This window comes from Leptinotarsa decemlineata, unplaced genomic scaffold (genome assembly GCF_025532065.1).
Source record: "Leptinotarsa decemlineata unplaced genomic scaffold, Ldec_3_MD MMD2_tig00000591_RagTag_RagTag, whole genome shotgun sequence".
NCBI lineage: Eukaryota > Metazoa > Arthropoda > Insecta > Coleoptera > Chrysomelidae > Leptinotarsa > Leptinotarsa decemlineata.
Genome location: NW_027412552.1, coordinates 2,383,980 through 2,402,460, shown reverse-complemented (window position 1 = coordinate 2,402,460; position 18,481 = coordinate 2,383,980). Strand labels below are relative to the sequence as shown.

At 35.7% G+C, this 18,481-nt stretch overlaps 1 protein-coding gene across 1 annotated transcript; it reads left to right on the top strand.

Annotated features, from left to right (window-relative positions):
• Nucleotides 1-4,070: 4,070 nt before the first annotated feature.
• ChLD3 (Chitin and LDLR binding deacetylase 3) lies at nucleotides 4,071-14,316 on the top strand. The gene is made up of 7 exons (XM_074174565.1): nucleotides 4,071-4,801; nucleotides 6,404-6,625; nucleotides 6,763-6,990; nucleotides 7,050-7,293; nucleotides 11,395-11,672; nucleotides 11,735-11,979; nucleotides 13,932-14,316. Exons 1-7 carry the CDS (start codon nucleotides 4,741-4,743, stop codon nucleotides 14,205-14,207), a joined length of 1,554 nt encoding a protein of 517 aa, XP_074030666.1. The 5' UTR covers nucleotides 4,071-4,740; the 3' UTR covers nucleotides 14,208-14,316.
• Nucleotides 14,317-18,481: the final 4,165 nt, after the last annotated feature.

Below are 18,481 nucleotides of genomic sequence, written 5' to 3'. Positions count from 1 at the left end.
TAAATTTTGATAGATATATAGTGGAAGTGCTTTTTCAAGTTCAAAGTGTTGTTGAGTACTATGCCAAAATACACACATCGGAAAAGTCTAGGGGATATTTTTAAAAATGGCAATATTTTTTTTTTATATCGCTTTAGGGAAAAAAAAGTTGACGGGTGATTATTAAACGAATGTAACTTACAACAAAATTTATTAAATGGTCAAAAATACTGAGTGCGCATATAAGCAAAACTAAAAAAAATATGGCTCTTCTTTGGCACCCCGAAAAAAAATCATAATACAAAAAAAATTGGAATCAGTACAAAATATGGCCTCCACGCTGGTTTATTACGGCCCTACATCTATCGTGCATCGACAAAATGAGATTGCCAATATCTTGTTGAGGTACATTTGCCCATTCAGCGATTGAAAGCTCTCTCAATTGAAACGTTGTGTGAATGTTCCCCATATGCGGAGTAATTCTTCGTTGAAGCATGTCCCACACATGGTCGATGGGATTCGAATCCGGTGATTGGGCTGGCCATGGCAATACATCAACTAATTCGTTGGTGAGCCAGTCAGTCACTAGCCGCGCGACATGTGGACGAGCATTATCGTGCATTAGGTGGAAGTTTTCACCAACAGCACCAGCAAACGGACGGACGATAGGTAGAAGAATGGTGTCGAGGTACTGTCGAGCTGTCAGGGAGCGATTTGAAAAAACGAGATCGGTTCTGCCGCCGATCATGATTCCCATAGCATTACTGTACCACCTCTGTATGTGTGGACTTCCTGGACGTGTCTCAAACGTTCATTATTTCCAGGTCGTCTCCACAGTCTTACTCGACGAGAATCTGGATGAAATCCAAATCTGGATTCGTCTGTGAACAAAAATGTGGCCCAATCATTTGCATCCCAGTTTTGATGTTCTTGACACCACTCTAATCTTCTACCGCGATTGCCTCTCGACAAAGGTGGACATCTAAGTGGCCTTCTGTTGTGGAGATCTGCTTCATGCAGTCGATTTCTGACAGTATCACGACCAATGGTTACCTGGTGCGTCTGCTGCAACACGTTAACCAACTCAGGTGCTGTGATTGTCGGTTGTCTTCTTGCGGTTAAGACCAAAAATCGGTCTTGAACTGCAGTTGTAGCGCGTCCTCGCCCTGGATGTTGTTCGGCTGGACTGCCAGTTTCACGGAAACGCCGCCACAATCGACTGATAACACTTTGGGAGACCCCCAAACGAAGAGCTACATCATTTTGTCCCACGCCACCTTGAAGAAGCCCTACAGCTCTATTCATCTCAGCCAATGGTAAGTGATGGCGTTCCATGTTAAAGCACAATATTTCCAGTTTAATTGTTGAGCAAGAACTGCATAGAATGTACAAACTCGACACTTTCAGATTATTCATTTTAGCCGAAAACCTACAGTTTGTAAAAAACTTGATAAAAGATTAGTTACCGTTTTTGCAGGCTTTGTTCAACCCATAGAAATCTACAGGGTGGTCGAGTGTACCAATTCAATCGAAATTAAACGACCTCATGCATTTATTTTTATGATATTTAGTATGTTATAAAAATTTTCCTAGACTTTTCCGATGTGTGTATTCATATTCTTTAACAATTGCACTAGATTCACCTATTATATTGATACCATTTGAATTTTTTTCAATTGGATTATATAAGGTTTTTTCAAAAGTTTTGTCTGTTTTAATGCCATGTATTTTTCTAGATCCGTATCTCAATAAATATTAATTCTACTGTGTCATGGTATATACTGATCGATAGAGAATTCAGTAATGTATATATTGATGCTATACATTTTTTTCCAAATTTCAATTTTTTTTTTCTCTTTTCACCTTATTACTTACTATATGATATCGTTAAGCGATTCTGGGAAAATTTTTCTCTAAGAATTCAAACTGAACAAAAGCGCAACCGAAACAACCCGAAAAAATAAACCAGAGATTTGGCAATGATTGGTTTGCGAAATTTAGTTCCTGAGATTTCAATCTCGAGGATGAGCCCCGATGTGGTCTACCTACGGTCACCCAGGATGAGGATTTGAGGACTCCGCGGTGGAGACTGACCCATCACAAACGGAGCTTTTGATGACGGAAGAACTGGGCGTCAGCTCCCAGTAGTTTTTGATAGTTCTAAACTTATTGGAAAGGTCAAAAAACTTAAAAAGTGGGTGCCCCACGAATTGAACGATCGATAGAAATTGCCACGTTCCGAGGTTTGTTGCTTTTGCGCAAAAAAAAACGATTCTTTATTGGATCGGATCGTCCCAGGTGATGAAAAGTGGATCCTCTACGATAGCAGGAGACGTTTAGGATAGTAGTTGGACACCGATGCGCTTCGCAGGTATTTCCGAAAGGAAAACCCACCGAAAAAAGACTGTGATTACTGTATGGTGGTGAGTGGCTGATGTGATTCACTATAATTTTCTGCAGACGGAACAAACCATTATAGCAGAGTACTATTTTGAGAAAATCGACGAGAGGTCCGATCCTACTCCGCATGTTTCACAAATTACCGACCGAAAATTGAACGAACTGAGCATCAAAGTTCTGCCTCACTCACCATAGTCCCCAGACCTCTCGCCAATCGACTACCGTCTTTTCTAGTGTTTGGGTAAACTTCTTATTCTCGGCAAAGTAAGATTTTATTTGACTTTTTGCTTTTTATTCAATAAATAAAACTGACAATAACATTGGTAACCATATAAAACAATAAACAATTTCAGCTTCAATAGTAGATGTTAAATTTATTCACAACATCCTCCGGGGCTCGCAAATTACTCCTTTAGCTTCAACAAAATGATTTTTGTGATGGGACGACGATAAACTCCTGTTGCTGTAGTCACTTCAACTACCTGTACTCTGCCATCGGGACCAGGAAAAATTCGCGTAACTTTTCTTTTGGCCATTTGTTTCTGGGAAAACTATCACCCAAAATAATGACGATGTCTCCTTCTGCCACATCACTGCTATTGAACTGCCACTTGCTTCTCTTTATTAGCGAGGGTACATATTCCCGTATCCACCGTTTCCAGAAAACGACCGCATATCTTTGTGCCACTCGCCATTGTTTTCTAAGATGTGAATTGGTATCAGCAGAAATACCCAGTGGATTCACTTCATTGGACTTTTCAATAAGGAAGTGGTTGGGAGTCAAAGCTTCCGCATCTTGATGATCAGAAGACATATAAGTTAAGGGATGGATGTTCACTGCACACCCAATTTCAACTATAAGAGTATGTAAAATCTTTTCTTTTGGGCTCTGTTGGGTTAGGCACTTTCAACAGATTTAATCATTCTTTCCCATATTCCTCCCACATGACTTGCTGCTGGTGGATTCTTGAACCATTTGATATGACGAGTGCAGCAAAACTGTTGTATTCGGTTTAAATCTAGTTCTTTGATGGCTAGTTTCATTTCTTTTTCCGCTCCGCAGAGGTTTGATTCATTATCAGAGTGTATTTCTGATGGATTACCTCTTCTACAAATAAATCTATGAATTGACATGATGGCAGAATCCGTAGTAAGGGAAGAAGCCAGTTCTAGATGAATTGCCCTCGTTGACATACAGGTGAAGATAACGTATCTTTTTTCCTTCCTTCTATCAATTGTGACTGTCATGGGGCCAAAATAATCCATACCTGTAATCAAGAATGGTCGGCATTGTTGTACTATCCTAAAGTCTGGAATTAGTCCCATCTGCTGAGTTTCAACCCTGGCGTTTTTCTTTTTACATATAATGCAGGATGATATACAAGCTTTTATTGCTCATCTCACGTTGATTATCCAAAATCTTTTCCTTAAATGGTTTATGATTTGTTATTTTCCGTGATGATGATTCAGTTTATGATAATGTCTCGTATTGATATGTAGGTGTTGTCCTTCATCCAATCGTCCACTTAGTCTCAAAATATTGTCTTGGCCGATAAATACATTCAAATTTCGAAGACGACTTTGTTTTCGATAACACTGCAGCCATGTCAATAAAACCTTTGCCCCGAAAATAAGATAAATAAAAAACCATACATTTACTTTATTAGTTTTCCATTACAGAAATATTTCTCTCAGCGTATCTTTTGTTTCGAATAAAGTTTCAAATGTCAAGTATGATATTTGAGATTCGATTAAACGTTTCAGAGAACCACAAAATAGATTACCAAAGTTTTTAATGGTGTTAGTGTTTGTGGATTTTGATGTTGCCATTAATTTTCTATTGCAAGACTTGTTACTGGCAAATAAGGATAGTGTTCGACTGAAGTAGTTTGCAGCCCGTTATCGACTTGTACTGGAAGTTTGTCCCGTCGATCATTCTAGAAATTCTCCACTTCATTTTATGTTTCAAATTTTGTAAGGAGGACATTCCCAAAGCTCGAAAAACAAACTTCCTCTACAAAAAAAAATACTTTTTGGTACTCCGAAGTGTTTTTTAAACACAGTAGTGCCTCCGTATTTTTGACTACACGAATAACTCGCTTTGTCAGATTTGCACGTGCAATTCTCTCTTTCAAACCGTTCGGATCGAAACGAAGACATTTCAAGAATCATTAGAATCGGCATCAACCTTCAACGTACGTGTACCAGCACTGCCAGCAGTCCGTTTGTTGTGTTCTCTCGTCACTTTAATTATTACCATAATGTCGAGAAAGTTTTCTACCGGCGGCGACATTTGGAAAAGAAAAAACTCGATCTTCGGTATTATACTTTTGGTCGATATCTGCCATAAACAAAAGAGAAATGCGTGCGCGGAGTTTTGCAAAACTTTTGTGGGTGTATTTGTATGCACATGAAATTGCAGGTGAGTCTTTAATTTGTTTTATGTGCTAATATTCAACATTTTTCAAGAGTCAACTATTTTAATATAAAGTGAACCCTCTTTCTTCGAAACTAATAGCAGAAATTCTCTAATGCCCGTACGCATACATTATGAGCGAGGGAACATTTTGTTAAAATCGACAATGAACTTTTCCTAATACATGAATTGATGGATGTAGCCGTTGTTACACGGTAGGCCCTTAACAGAGTTTATGAATCTTGTTTACCTGTGACAATGTGGTTACATCCGCAATTCTTATGTTTATGAATTTCCAAGGATTCCAAATCCGAACACTTAGCTCATAAACTCCAAATTTCTCCATCTTGTCTACATTATCTTTGGCATTAAAGAGGAAATTAATTAGGTAACCTGACATGTGGCCGAATGCTATTACCACATTGTTTTTTCTGAAATATCCTGTTCTTTTACCAAAATATGTTGAAGTTACAAATTTCTTGATTTCTAATTGTTTGATCTGAGGGTATATTGATCAAAAAATCAGAAATTGAAAAATTTGTAACTTTAACATATTTTGGTAAAGGAACACAGAGACACTTGTCGAATTTATCATGCCAAAGATAAAGTGGACAAGATTGAGACTACTGGAGTTTGTAAGCTTAAGTGTCCGAAGTGTGATAGTGTTTATGTTGGACAATGTGGCCGAAATGTCTCAAAAAGATATGCAGGCAAGGGTTGGAAACATAATCATTTGGAATCCTTAAAAATTCATAAACATAAGCATTGCGAATGTAACCTATTGAATGACCAAATTGACGTGGTCTACTCGCCGGTTTTCAGATTGGCGTACCCACATTGTCACAGATAAACAAAATCCAGGTAATACAGTCATTATTACCAACTGTAGTAGTATAGGTATATAAGAATGCACATTATTAATTATTTTAGTTTATTGTATCCTTTTGAAAATGTCCTTGTAGGACGAAACTGCAGTAAAGTTAGTTACAAATACAAGTGGTAAAAAAATTTTTCATTTTCGGAATACCACAAACTCTTTAACAGTATTTCGATTTCAACTCGATTAAAAATGATAAAAATCACCTGAAAAAACCTGATGTTTTTATGAAACTATTATATCAATCACAAGTTAGTAGGCTAATGTATACATTTTTTGGCTTGTCAAATAAATCATTTTTTTCCCCGAATCTAACTCCTTGAGTTGAAGCGAAAACATTTCCTAGAATAAATTTTCAATTTACTTTCTTTAACAATCTGCTATTATTTTGTTAAATATTTCATTTCTCAAACTAATGAAAATTCAAAATATTTCTACATACTACAGAAACCAATCAGTTCAAAAAATCAAAGCTTTCTTCACTTTCTCATTTTTAAAACCATGTAAGATCAGTCGTTTTCACTTATTTGGAATTAAAATCAGCCACATATTAATCTTCAATAAATACCGAATGAAATATGTCGTTTAGTATGCGGCGTGAAGAAAATTTATCATGACTTTCTCCTCAACGAACATAGTAAAATGGACAGTAAGAGCTGTACAGGGTGAACAATAAGGCTGCATACCGATGATTCGAAAACGAAAAATGACAACGAATTGATGCTTTTCAGGTTTACAAACGAATAAAGTAAAATGTCTCGAAAACGGTCGTTTCTACAGAGATCCGGAACGACCAGCGCATAAAATGTGGACCATGGATGAATGTTCTAGATACTTTCTTTGTTTAGAGGGAGAAGTTTTCGATTTTCGATGTTCCGTTGACTTGCTCTTCGACGTGGACAGGCAAATATGCGATTTCAAAGTCAATGTAGACAACTGTGACGTTACAGCAGGTAAAATTAACTCAATTATAATCGAGAATTAAACTGAAATGTATTTCAATAAACTGAGCTATCAGGTCATGTGCTAAGTATAAATATTCAACAGCGCGTACACATTACTTCGGACGACTAATAGATACTTTTTGTAGAAACCACAATTCCTAAGCCAATGCTCGACAAAGCAAAATGTTCAGACCAGTACCACTTGGGATGCGCCGATGGTACTTGTCTACCACAAGAGTACTTCTGCGATGGATCCCTCGACTGTCCGGATGGAAGCGATGAAGGGCTTTGTGACCTCAAACATGACCCTAATGGGGCTTCGCCCTGCGACGCAACAACCTGTCTGCTCCCCACTTGCTACTGCTCGGAAAACGGTAAGGAAGCGAAAGCAGAGCTCGATGATGTTTATGAAGAGTTATTCCTTATTTTACAGGAACCCAAGTGCCAGGAAATCTGTCTCCGTCAATGATCCCGCAAATGGTTCTTCTTACGTTCGACGACGCAGTGAACGATGATAACTGGGACCTCTACGCCAAGGAGCTCTTTCCGAATTTCCGCAAGAACCCCAACAAGTGTCCCGTTAGAGCGACCTTCTTCGTGAGTCACCAGTACAATAATTACCAGTACACGCAGCAACTCTGGAATGACGGCCATGAGATAGCTGTTCATTCAATTACGTAAGAAAATTTTGAATAGTTCAGATGGATAGGTAGACAGCATAATTGAAGAATATAAACTTTCACGGCCGGAGATAACTGTGTGGAAGCTATTTTCCGATTTTTTGGCCGTGGTCTGCAGGTTTTTATGCATGACGTTTCGTCTACTACATGCGGTAGTCATAATCAATGGAGTGCTCGAGTTGTTCCCATTCCGAACGAACCAATATTTCCTCCATAATTAAACTTCATATTCGTTTTCAAAACATTCAAATCAAGCACACCGCCGAATTTCTTGAGAAACGTGAAATTTATAAGAGGATTGTTAAAATGCTCTAGAAAATAATGAAAAAAATCAGCTAGCTGTAAGTCAAGGAAAAAGTCGTCAGCTGATAAGATTCAGTAGGTGACAGATGTTGCCGCGTCAACCCTTTTGAGGAACCAGTTGATGAACTTCCCACTGAGATACAGCAAGGTGAAGTTGAGAGGAAAACATTGAAAATATAATTTGTTTTTCATGTTCAAACGGTTTCATGTTCATGTGCAACTGAATTTATTTCTCCTTCAAGATATTGGGTGAACTATAATCCGACAAATTTCAAAACGGGGGGAAATTAATGGAAAAACTTTTTTCTTCTTCATACTTGGGACGCTTCCATTTCCCGCCCCACCCACGGAGTCGCAGCTGACGGTTGCGAGTATTCATAATATAAATCACTAATGCATATCACGAATTTTTGATTGGGAGGGACTTGATCATGGAAATCTGTCACTCGCCCCTAGTCTATCATCCGAATGATCATAAAATATTTTGTATGCCACCCGTATGCGGTACAAAAATAGGATGTACCCAGTGAAGTATTATAAACCAGCCTATAGAAACTGTGGCAACTCATAATGAAATCACAAAATTTTGTTTGGGCACTCTTTTCCTTTTTATTACACGCTTTATATTAGCTTCGCCTGTATGTATGTATGTTTGTTTGTATGTATGTTTGTTTGTAACTTTCAAGCTCGGGATCTGTATATTGACAGAATCATCGGCATTATTGCTTGATCTATTCGCGGGCAGCTGGCGCTGTATGTAACCTTCTTGATATTTATTGATACATTCGCGGGCATATGGCACTGTACATAATCTCCTTGATTTCTTGATCTATTCGCGGGCAGATGGCGCTCTACGTAACCACAGTATTTCTGTATACAGTAGTTTCACTCAGCGTCGGTCCCTTTGATGTCAGTGTCCAGGAGTTTCATTTTTTATAATGATGACGTATTTGACACTAATGACATTTCTCCCTACTACAATCTCAACCAAAGCGTGTATACACTGCTCAACATAACAACTATTCATATAAACTGCTCAAAAAAAAACAGTCTATGAAAACCATGTTGGGCACCTGAGAAAATTGTACAAATGATAATTTTGCATTTGTGTAATATTGAAGTAACCCAGATCATTTGGGCAATGATGAACTAAGTTTCAAGTAGATTTTAAAAATTCATGGAATCGGCAGATGTTCATATTCGAATGTGACAAAATATATTTTCATTTCAACAAGAAAAAAGACAAGATAAAGAACGTGTTTTGTTATTCATGAACCATGGTACGAATCCATGCGAAATTTCTTTGTAGTGATTTTTGGGGCCAAATATAGCATATGCATTTATTGATTGGAGAATTCAAGATGGCGGACGAGTTGGCCGATTCGATTATATTAAGGACCAATTATTAAAAATATTCCTAATCGAATTCATCACTCAAGATTAAGGAATCTGTAGAGCCTATTCTTTCTGAATTATGTAGTTACTATTCAGGACTTGAAGAAGTAAAAAAGTAATTAAGTATGTAGTGTTCAATCATACAAAAATAATTGTTTTGTATGTATGTACTAACTATAAATGTATGTGAGAGTTTTCGGAGTCGGAAGTTATGAATTATTTACACTGTAAGATAATAGGTTGTTTTGCTGCTTCCAGCTTTTATCCAAGTAAAAATTGATAATAAAATCACTGACAAGTCCAAATGCATTTTGACTCTACCATTATATATGTTTTCCGACAGAAAACAACTACTTCTTTAGCTAATAACTCGACATATATTGACAAATGTTGATATTTGAATCTATACAAGTCTAGATGTCTAATCAACCCCGAAAAGTTGCTGCGTAGATTAAAAACAGTTATTCTAAATGAAACATGTCCTATTAGTCAGCAACTTCTTATATAATGTAAATTTGACTATCAAAAATACCTTACGACTGTTAACGTTTCGGAATCCAAGTCTCCTCAGACATAAGTGCAAAGCTTCTCACTTTGAAGAAACAACTTTGCAAATAGTGGGACTTCGCCTGATTCGAACAAGGACCCAACTGCGGACCGTTTTGAAGTGTTCCTTATCAATGCAGACCATGCTATCACGGTTGTATACACACAGGGACTCGGTATTCCTCCTAGAGAGCTCTTGCACAGTACCATGGTTCATGAATAACAAAACTCGTTCTTCATCTTGTCTTTTCTCTTGTTGAAATTAAAATATATTTTGTCACATCCGATCCCATGAATTTTTAAAATCTACTTGAAACATAGTTCATCGTTGTCGAAATGATCTGGGTTACTTGAATATTACACAAATGCAAAATTATCATTTGTACAATTGTCTTAGGTGCCCAACATGGTTTTCATCGACTGTATTTTTTTGAGCAGTTTATATGAATATTTGTTATGTTGAGCAGTGTTTAAACGATTTGGTTGCGTGCCTGTCTTGAACTCGTCGTTTGCGCAGACCTGAGACTGCAACTCCTGGGTCTGCGTGTAGAAAATTCCAACCAAAAATCACCCGAAGTGGGATTACTGTATATAGTATACTGTGACGTAACTATCAATTATTACTTGATCTATTCGCGGGCAGATGGCGCTCTACGTAACTATCAATTACTTGATCTATTCGCGGGCAGATGGCGCTGTACGTAACTTTCTTGATAGGTTGTTCAAAAGAAAATCAAAATAAAAAACATATTCTAAGAATTATAAGTGTTAGCAAAACTTTGTACTACAGATGAAATATTTAGATATTTAAATATTTTCAATTACCCGTGATTCAGTACAGAAAAAAGTTTTGAACGAAACGGAAGATACATTTTAAAAAATATCAGAATATGGATTTCAAAAAAGAAAACGTTATCGTAAATTGTACACCTAAAAAATTCAGTTACCTAAATATTTAATAAATTCGAAAAATTTGAATTAAGGTGCTTGACATACATATCAAATCAAAAGATTAATTTGAAAAATAAAATTAATCACTTGAAAGTCCATTAATATTTTGAATGAAACTTGAAATCAAAACATCAAGACTGAATTGTTTTTTTAAATTATTACTGCAAATTTTCTCTTTACTTCGAAACAAATTTTACAACCATCCGCCCTCTGTTGAAGACTTACTGCATCTCAGTACTACTATAGAATTTAAGACCTCAAACTTTATTATGTTGTTTGAGAGGAATTTTACATTCGTGCGCCGTGTGTTGAAGATTCATAATACCAGTGACTAGAACTTTAAAAAAATAATTATTTTTGACAATAAATCGGACTGAAAAGTGAAAAATAAATATAGTTTATAAAAATTAAAAAACACGCTTTTATAGCAAAAGAAAATAAAAAGTAAAAAATAAATAGTTTAAAAAAACTAAAAATCACGCTTTTAAAGAACATCGAACTAAAATGTTAAAAATATTTTTTTTAAATAAGCTTAAAACAATAATGAACGAAAAATACTAATATTATTGTGAAAAAAGTGAGGGCGCTTTGTGCCATATTTTTTGTATATCAAGCGCTTATTTAAAAAAAATATTTTTAACTTTTTAGTTCGATGTTCTTTAAAAGCGTATTTTTTAGTTTTTTAAAACTATATTTATTGCATTCATAATCAGCAATCATTATCATGAAACACTATGAATATGCAACTTTTTCCTGATTCGACCGACTTTGTATACCTCGTGCTTTCCGATCTTCCCATGGCGGCCCTCCTTATCATGACAAACTGACACTTCAACAACAATCTCCGAGATATTAAACGTGTTCCCTTCGTGTGCCCAGTTCTGAAAAAAATGTGTTTTTCAGACACCGTGGTCCGGAAGAGTGGTGGTCCCACAACGCAACAATAGAGGATTGGTTCGATGAAATGGTGGGCCAGGCCAATATTATCCACAAGTTCTCCAAAGTTCGAATGGAAGACATCAGAGGAATGAGAGTGCCTTTTCTAAGGATAGGCTGGAACAGGCAGTTCCTGATGATGAAAGAGTTTGGATTCGTTTATGACAGCTCGATCGTGGCACCGTTCTCAAATCCACCGCTGTGGCCCTATACGATGGATCACAAAATACCACACGAATGTACAGGTATGAGACATGATAAACTCAAGTGAAGAATGACTGTAACAGTTCGTACTATTCTTGTCCAGATATGGGTCAACTGTGCCCGACCAGGTCGTATCCCGAGGTGTGGGAGCTGCCTCTGAACCCGATGGAAGTGAAGGGTTACACTTGTTCCATGGTGGATGCGTGTCCTTCCAATTTATCAGCCATCGAAGTCTACGAAATGCTCACTCACAACTTCAAAAGACACTATCTCAGCAACAGGGCTCCCTTCGGACTTCACTTTCACTCCTCTTGGTTCAAGAATCCTGAATATCTTGCAGCATTCCAGGTATGATTGACTACATATTTTTGTTGCTTGTATGCTAAGGTGAATCCTCAATATACTTCAGATTTAATTAGTGGCAGAAAAAGTATGTTTATAATGAATTTATAATTTGAAGAAAGTGATGCCAAAATACCTCAAAATGTTATCGATAAATTTCCATTTTTTAACGAAAACTGTGTTATTTGGCAAAACAATGAGAGTAACTAGCATGATAAAGTAATCATGCTGGATTCAACTAACCATTGTTAATTGCTCGATTGGTATTACTATAAATAAAAGTTTGAGTTTGAAAAAATTGACTTTCATCTGTCGGCTCAAGGCTGCGATATGGTATTAGTGTATGGATATCATTCACATGAGTTCAACTTTGAATGATATCTGATTCTTATTCCACAACAAATGTTTGAAATACAAACTGAGTAGAGAAAAGTATCTTCTGTATAATTCAGTGTTCATATAGAAGTATTTGTTTCGAAAGAACTATTTTCTTTCGTGTAATTCAATGTTTATATGAAAGTAGCTGTTTCAGGAGGACTTTCTTTCAGTTTGTATCTGAAAGTTACTTCTTTGCATGATCTACACATTCATGTATAGCGTTACTTATTTTCAAATTGATTACTTCCTTCCTTTCTTTGGAAGATTCTCTCATCCCTTTTTTTTGTATCAGATGGAGTAGTAGAAAGCCAAAAACTTTCTTTCCCAAAAAATTAATCACTCCTAAAAATATAACCCCTTCAATTCAAGTACTGAGATGTATTATTATTCTCCCAAAAAGGACATCTTGCCGCGAATATTTTAAAAAATATAAAATTTTAAATGATGTGTCGTTGTATGTTTATGAAATATGCCTGTATGTTTTTAAAAACAGAAATAAATTCATCCGTGTTAGTGAATATCACTCTTTTAATACAAGACAAACTAAAAACTAAGTCATACCATTTGCAATAACTAAATTAACGTCTTGTGCGCCAAGCTGTTTAGGTTTGAGATTATTTAATGCTCTTCCAATACACGTTAGTGACTGTAATAATACGAATATTTTTTTAAAAAATTTGACGGACTTCCTGTTAGATAAAGATCTGTATTCACTTAGTGAATACTTTTAGGTTTACATTTCTATTGTAATAAAGGACGACTCCTATACTGATTATTGTCAATCTCTTGGGCAAATAAATGTATTTTATTTTATTTTATAACATTTTTAGGTCTAGTGAATGCATCAATAAAAGAACAAAATATGGATTCGCAAATGAAGTCAATGTTATTACCTTGATAACGATAAATTCCAACAAGAACATTTGTTTGTCATATATGAATTGTTGGTATTCAAGGAGTTTGAATTGAAAAATTGTGGTCATATTTCCGTGGGGTTATTTGAAACAGCGAAGTGTAGCAATTCGTATTTCATTTCCGTCTCTTGTATCTGTAGAGTCTCAGTAGAGTTACGGTCTAGTCACTGTCATACATATAATATAAGATCAAATCTTTGAATTTCTATATGCAAAGTTTCAATATGTACTCACAATCATATTTGAATATTTATGCTTGTTCTGGTTCTCTGCTCGGACTGTTCCTAACAATCAACAAACAGTCACCCAACTGTATACTGAACATTTTGTCGCGTTAACCTTTTCAGTCCACAATTGATTCACTGATTATAGACGATTCGAAACAGTACAATCTGAAAACCAGAACAAACCTTTTGATTCCATTGGTTCTATTCCACCAGGACAGTGACAGTGAAATTGTGAGAATTGTGAAAATAATGCATCGCTAAGTCTGAGAGTCAAGTATATGATTCAAGAATAATGACACCGATATTCTCTATTTTGGTGGCATAACCTTCAATTCGAAGGAAATAACCAAAATTATTCTTTTCCTAACAATCAAAAATACATATGAAATATTTCCAAAACAAATCGTTTTGTAAACTCCTTCAACGTTCTTTTTTATAGAAATTCTTGACGGAAACCCTGAGACACCCAGACGTATGGTTTGTGACCAATAACCAAGCCATCGAGTGGATGAAACGGCCGACAAGTCTGAACCAGTTGCATACTTTCGAGCCGTGGAATTGTAAAAAACATTTCGAGAAGGCGGAAATAGCTTGCAACTCGCCCAATATCTGCCAGCTCCACAGCAGAGTATTTCAACAGAACAGATATCTCAGAACCTGCTCCGATTGCCCTCAGAAGTATCCATGGATCAGGAATGAGTTTGGTTTCGACTGAAGAAAAACCAAATATTGATCATCAGAAAAATCATTCCGTTAGGTTGTAGTTATTTATTTGCCTTTTTAGTACTAAATTAAACAACTGATTATATAATACTTCAAAACAGTGTCACCCCTTCAATACATGAATTATGATTTCCTCTGAGCTGCAATAACTAGAAATCACACGTTAAAAGGTAAGACCTCGTTAGCCCTTAGCTCCCACAAGTGTTGTCGTTCGTAGGGGGGAAGACAGTTGGTTGACGGAAAATAAAATTTAAAAAGAAACATATTTCTCTACACTCTACACTCAATTTTTTGAAAAGTACAGCGTTCTATAACTTCAAAGTTCAACCCTTTTGATATAAATCAAACAAATTTTCAGATAATTAGACTCCAAAAATGTTATATAGAATGCAATTTTTTTCATTTAGATGAACTTTATCGTGAAATAAAAATATATAACGAGGCAAAAAATTCTGTTCATATGTAATCATCAAGATAGTTGATAATTCTTAGAATTCGTACCATAAACAATGACGAACGAAAATTATTGCTATAGAGTGGATTGATAAGGATTTAATAAACAGAGAACAGAACTATATTATAGACTTAGATATCAGTGAATAACATATCTTTCACAATGTAATTGATAATTTTCAGAATTTTCAACAAAAAAATATCTTGTGAATGTATTGACGAACATATAACAGTTGAGCTGGAAAGTTCATAAGTTTAAATTTGAAAAAAAAGTTTTTGATAAAATTTAATTTCATTTTCAAGGGCGACACAACGATTATGGCGGTCATATAATTTTTAGATATCATTTTTATACTAAGATTTGTCATTATCTTCAAAATAGGTCTTGGTTTCGACGATTACTTCATCTGAGAACAGAAATAAGTCACCAGGTGCGAGATCTGGAGAAAACGGTGGATGTGGAAGCAATTCGAAGTCCGAATCATGCAATTTTGCCATCGTTTTCATTGTTTTGTGACATGGTACATTGTCTTAATGAACCAGCACGTTCTTTTCGTCTTTCAAACGCTCCGATAACGCTATTTGATAGTCGCTGTTGATGGTTTTTCCTTTTCAAGATAGTCGATGAATATTATACCAATCGCATTTGAAAATACTAATACCATAACCTTGTCAGCCGACTATTGCGTCTTTGCGCGCTTTGGAGTCGGTTCACCACGTGCAGTCCACTCAATTGACGATGGTTTTGATTCCGGTGTGAAATTATTAAGCCATATTTTATTCATTGTCACATATCTACGCATAAATTCGGATTTTTTATGGTGGAACAGCTTGAAACGCTGCTCAGAATGTCCAACACGTTCCTTTGAAATATTTAGAGCCTCAGCTGTCTCCATCAATTTCACGTTGCGGTCACCCAAAATTATATTGTAGACTTTTTTGATGTGTTCGTTGGTAATAACCTCTTTGGGGCATCCACTGTGTGCATCATCCTCGAAGCTCATTTCACCTCGTTCAAACTTAGCAAACCACTTCTCAACGGTTGTTTTTCCTGGTGCAAAAATAGTTTTTCGAACCAAGGTTTGGCTTCAACAGTATTTTTATTCGCCAAAAAGCAATGCATTATTAACACACAGCTGTGATATTTGTACACGTGTCTTTTAAAGGTTAGGATAAACTAATAATGGACTTAATACTGGTAGCGCCATCTGTATGTTAGTCTACGAACTTTTCACCCATGTAATAGTTATGAACAGATTCTATTCGATCTCTTAAGGAGAATATCACTCTATATCGGGATATTCCGGCATTCTTCACCTTCGCTATTCAGGTTTGTTGCCTTTCCGTTTGCATTTCATAAACTCCCTTCGCAAAAAAACAAGAGCCGAAGAGCCGCAACGAAATGTGTCGAATTATACAATTTTCTAGATTGCCCTTCGAAGTATACGATGTAAAGAAACGAAAAAAATAAATATAAATGATAGATGGAGAAAGAAGTATTCCCGCCACTAGAGTCAGAAACTATTTTGTAGCAGAAACATCACATTCATCTGGTCTTACTGAAAAAGAAGAATAAAACTGAAATCTGTAGATTTTTATTACTTGATTAATAGCCGAGTAGATTTAATCTTTTTTATTAGTCTATTTGTTTCCAGATTCACTCTAGAATTGATCGTAAATGCTGTTGGTCTCTAGTGGTTATTTGTTTATCAATGTTCATAATGAATGATGAAGAAAAACTGAATTCATGGTTATTGAAGATGAACGAGACTCCACAAATAGGACTTTTACAAAGCCAAAGCCTTCGACATCGATAGTCGAACGAGATTCGTCATATGTGGTGTTCGCTGAAAAAATGAGTTTTGACTAAACAATGGTTTCGGACACTTGAAAGAATGCTCTGTCACGTGAAAATCGTCAAATTTGCAAAAAAATACACCTTTAATTGGTAATCGTATGTTCAGAACCATTGGCTGAAAAAAGGTACATCTCAAAAATGATTTCAAAAATTATAATTTACAACAGGAAACATTTTATTCGATAGTTTCACCTACTTTACATTGAAAAGCGACTTCAGAGTGTCCGATTTCAAAATCAAGATATATATTTTTTTGGTGCATGTCATCATAACTTAGTAAACAATTTCAACGAAAATTTTTCAAAGGGTTTTCTTCAACGGCAAAAACTCTGAAGAATTATTGATGAAAAATAAGCTCTCCTTGAAAATAACAAAATTTCAAAAAATATGATAAGTTATTTCAACACAATGAGTTTTCCTTGAGAATAACAAAATTGTAAACAAATTACAATTAAATCTTTGCTATTTTATGATGTTTTTTCTGAGTTCGAGTTTTTTTTTTCTCTTTCGCTTCGGTAGTTGTGTATCAATCAAACTCTGCTCGAACTCGGCATACTCCGTTGTGAAGATTCATCTTCATTACATTCAGCATGGTATATCCCATTAACCACTTCGAACTCTTTATCGAAAACATCTTGATTCTTTTCAAAATTGTCACTCTCGTTTATTTCAATAAAATAGAATTTATGAAAATGAATAATTAACGATGAAATTCTCACGAAAACTAAGCAACTGAAAGAAAACCTTGTGGTGATGAGATAGAAGACCCAAAAACAAAAATGTTACTTTGGAAAAGGTCAGTTTAATCAGCTTCATTGTAGCCCAATCACAGACTCGATAACTAAAGATATCGCCACAGTATAACGAGAAAAAACATCGCAAATTGAAGGAATTACGTTACAGATACCCAGACCAATTAGAAATCAAGAAACCTTATCATATTTTGGTAAATGAACAGAGACAATCGCGGAATTTTTCAGGAAAAATTATGTGGATGTGGCATTCAGGCCACATGTCAGGTTATCTAATTTCCTTTTTAATGCCAAAGGTGAATTGGATAAGATGGAGAAATCTCGAGTTTATAAGCTTAAGGGTCCGAGTGTAATTGAGTTTTTTTTCCTGATTGATTCGGCCGTTACTTAATGAAGATCCATAGTAATTTCAAACACGATTTGATCAAATCGTTAGGTGTAGTTTTTGAAAGTAATTGAGTTAATCTGGGATAATATGGCCGAAATTTCTTAAAACGGTATGCTGAACATGAAAGGTCCTTCAGACTAGGTAAAAATTATTCGCATTTCTTGAAATGCAATCACAAGTTCCCGAATCTAAGCGACACGGAAATTCTGCACTATGCAGGCAAGGGTTGGAAACTCAATTATTTGGAGTCCTTGGAGAATCATAAACATAAACGTTGTGTATGTAACCTACTAAATGACCAAATTGACCTGTTACTCGCCGGTTCTCAGATTAGCGTTGTCACAGATAAACGAAATCCAGGTGATAAAGTCATTAAGGACCGTCTATTATTACCGACAATGGTTGTATAGGTATATGTATAAGGATGTACATTGTCATTTATTTCAGTTTATTGTATTCGTTTAAAAATGTCCTTGTAGGACGAAACTGCGGTAACGTCAGTTACAAATACAAGTGGTATAAAAACATAGCAAGCATTATTGCTTAGATAGCTTAAATAACTGGTTGGTGATTGAAAAAAATGCTGGTTCTTGAACGCTGTAGTGTACTTGCAATTGTGGGCTGAAACGACGTTGCATCCTTACATATCCATTTAAAGAAGCTGAAGGACAGCCCATATTTCAGGAAAGAATCTGAAATGTGCATTTATTTGAAAAAGTAGTTTTGGGGAAGTAGTTGTTTTACGGTAGTCATTTATCAAAGCCTACTGTGTAGGTAGTTGAAAGAAATCAATGTTTCGAAATTTTATTTCAAAA

What these genes read in the sequence shown, in the direction of transcription:
- ChLD3 (XM_074174565.1), top strand. Translation starts at nt 4,741, where the DNA reads ATGCGTGCGCGGAGTTTTGCAAAACTTTTGTGGGTGTATTTGTATGCA. An exon ending in TTGCTACTGCTCGGAAAACG is followed by an intron (nt 6,991 to 7,049) that starts GTAAGGAAGCGA and finishes CTTATTTTACAG; the next exon opens with GAACCCAAGTGCCAGGAAAT. An exon ending in ATAGCTGTTCATTCAATTAC is followed by an intron (nt 7,294 to 11,394) that starts GTAAGAAAATTT and finishes TGTGTTTTTCAG; the next exon opens with ACACCGTGGTCCGGAAGAGT.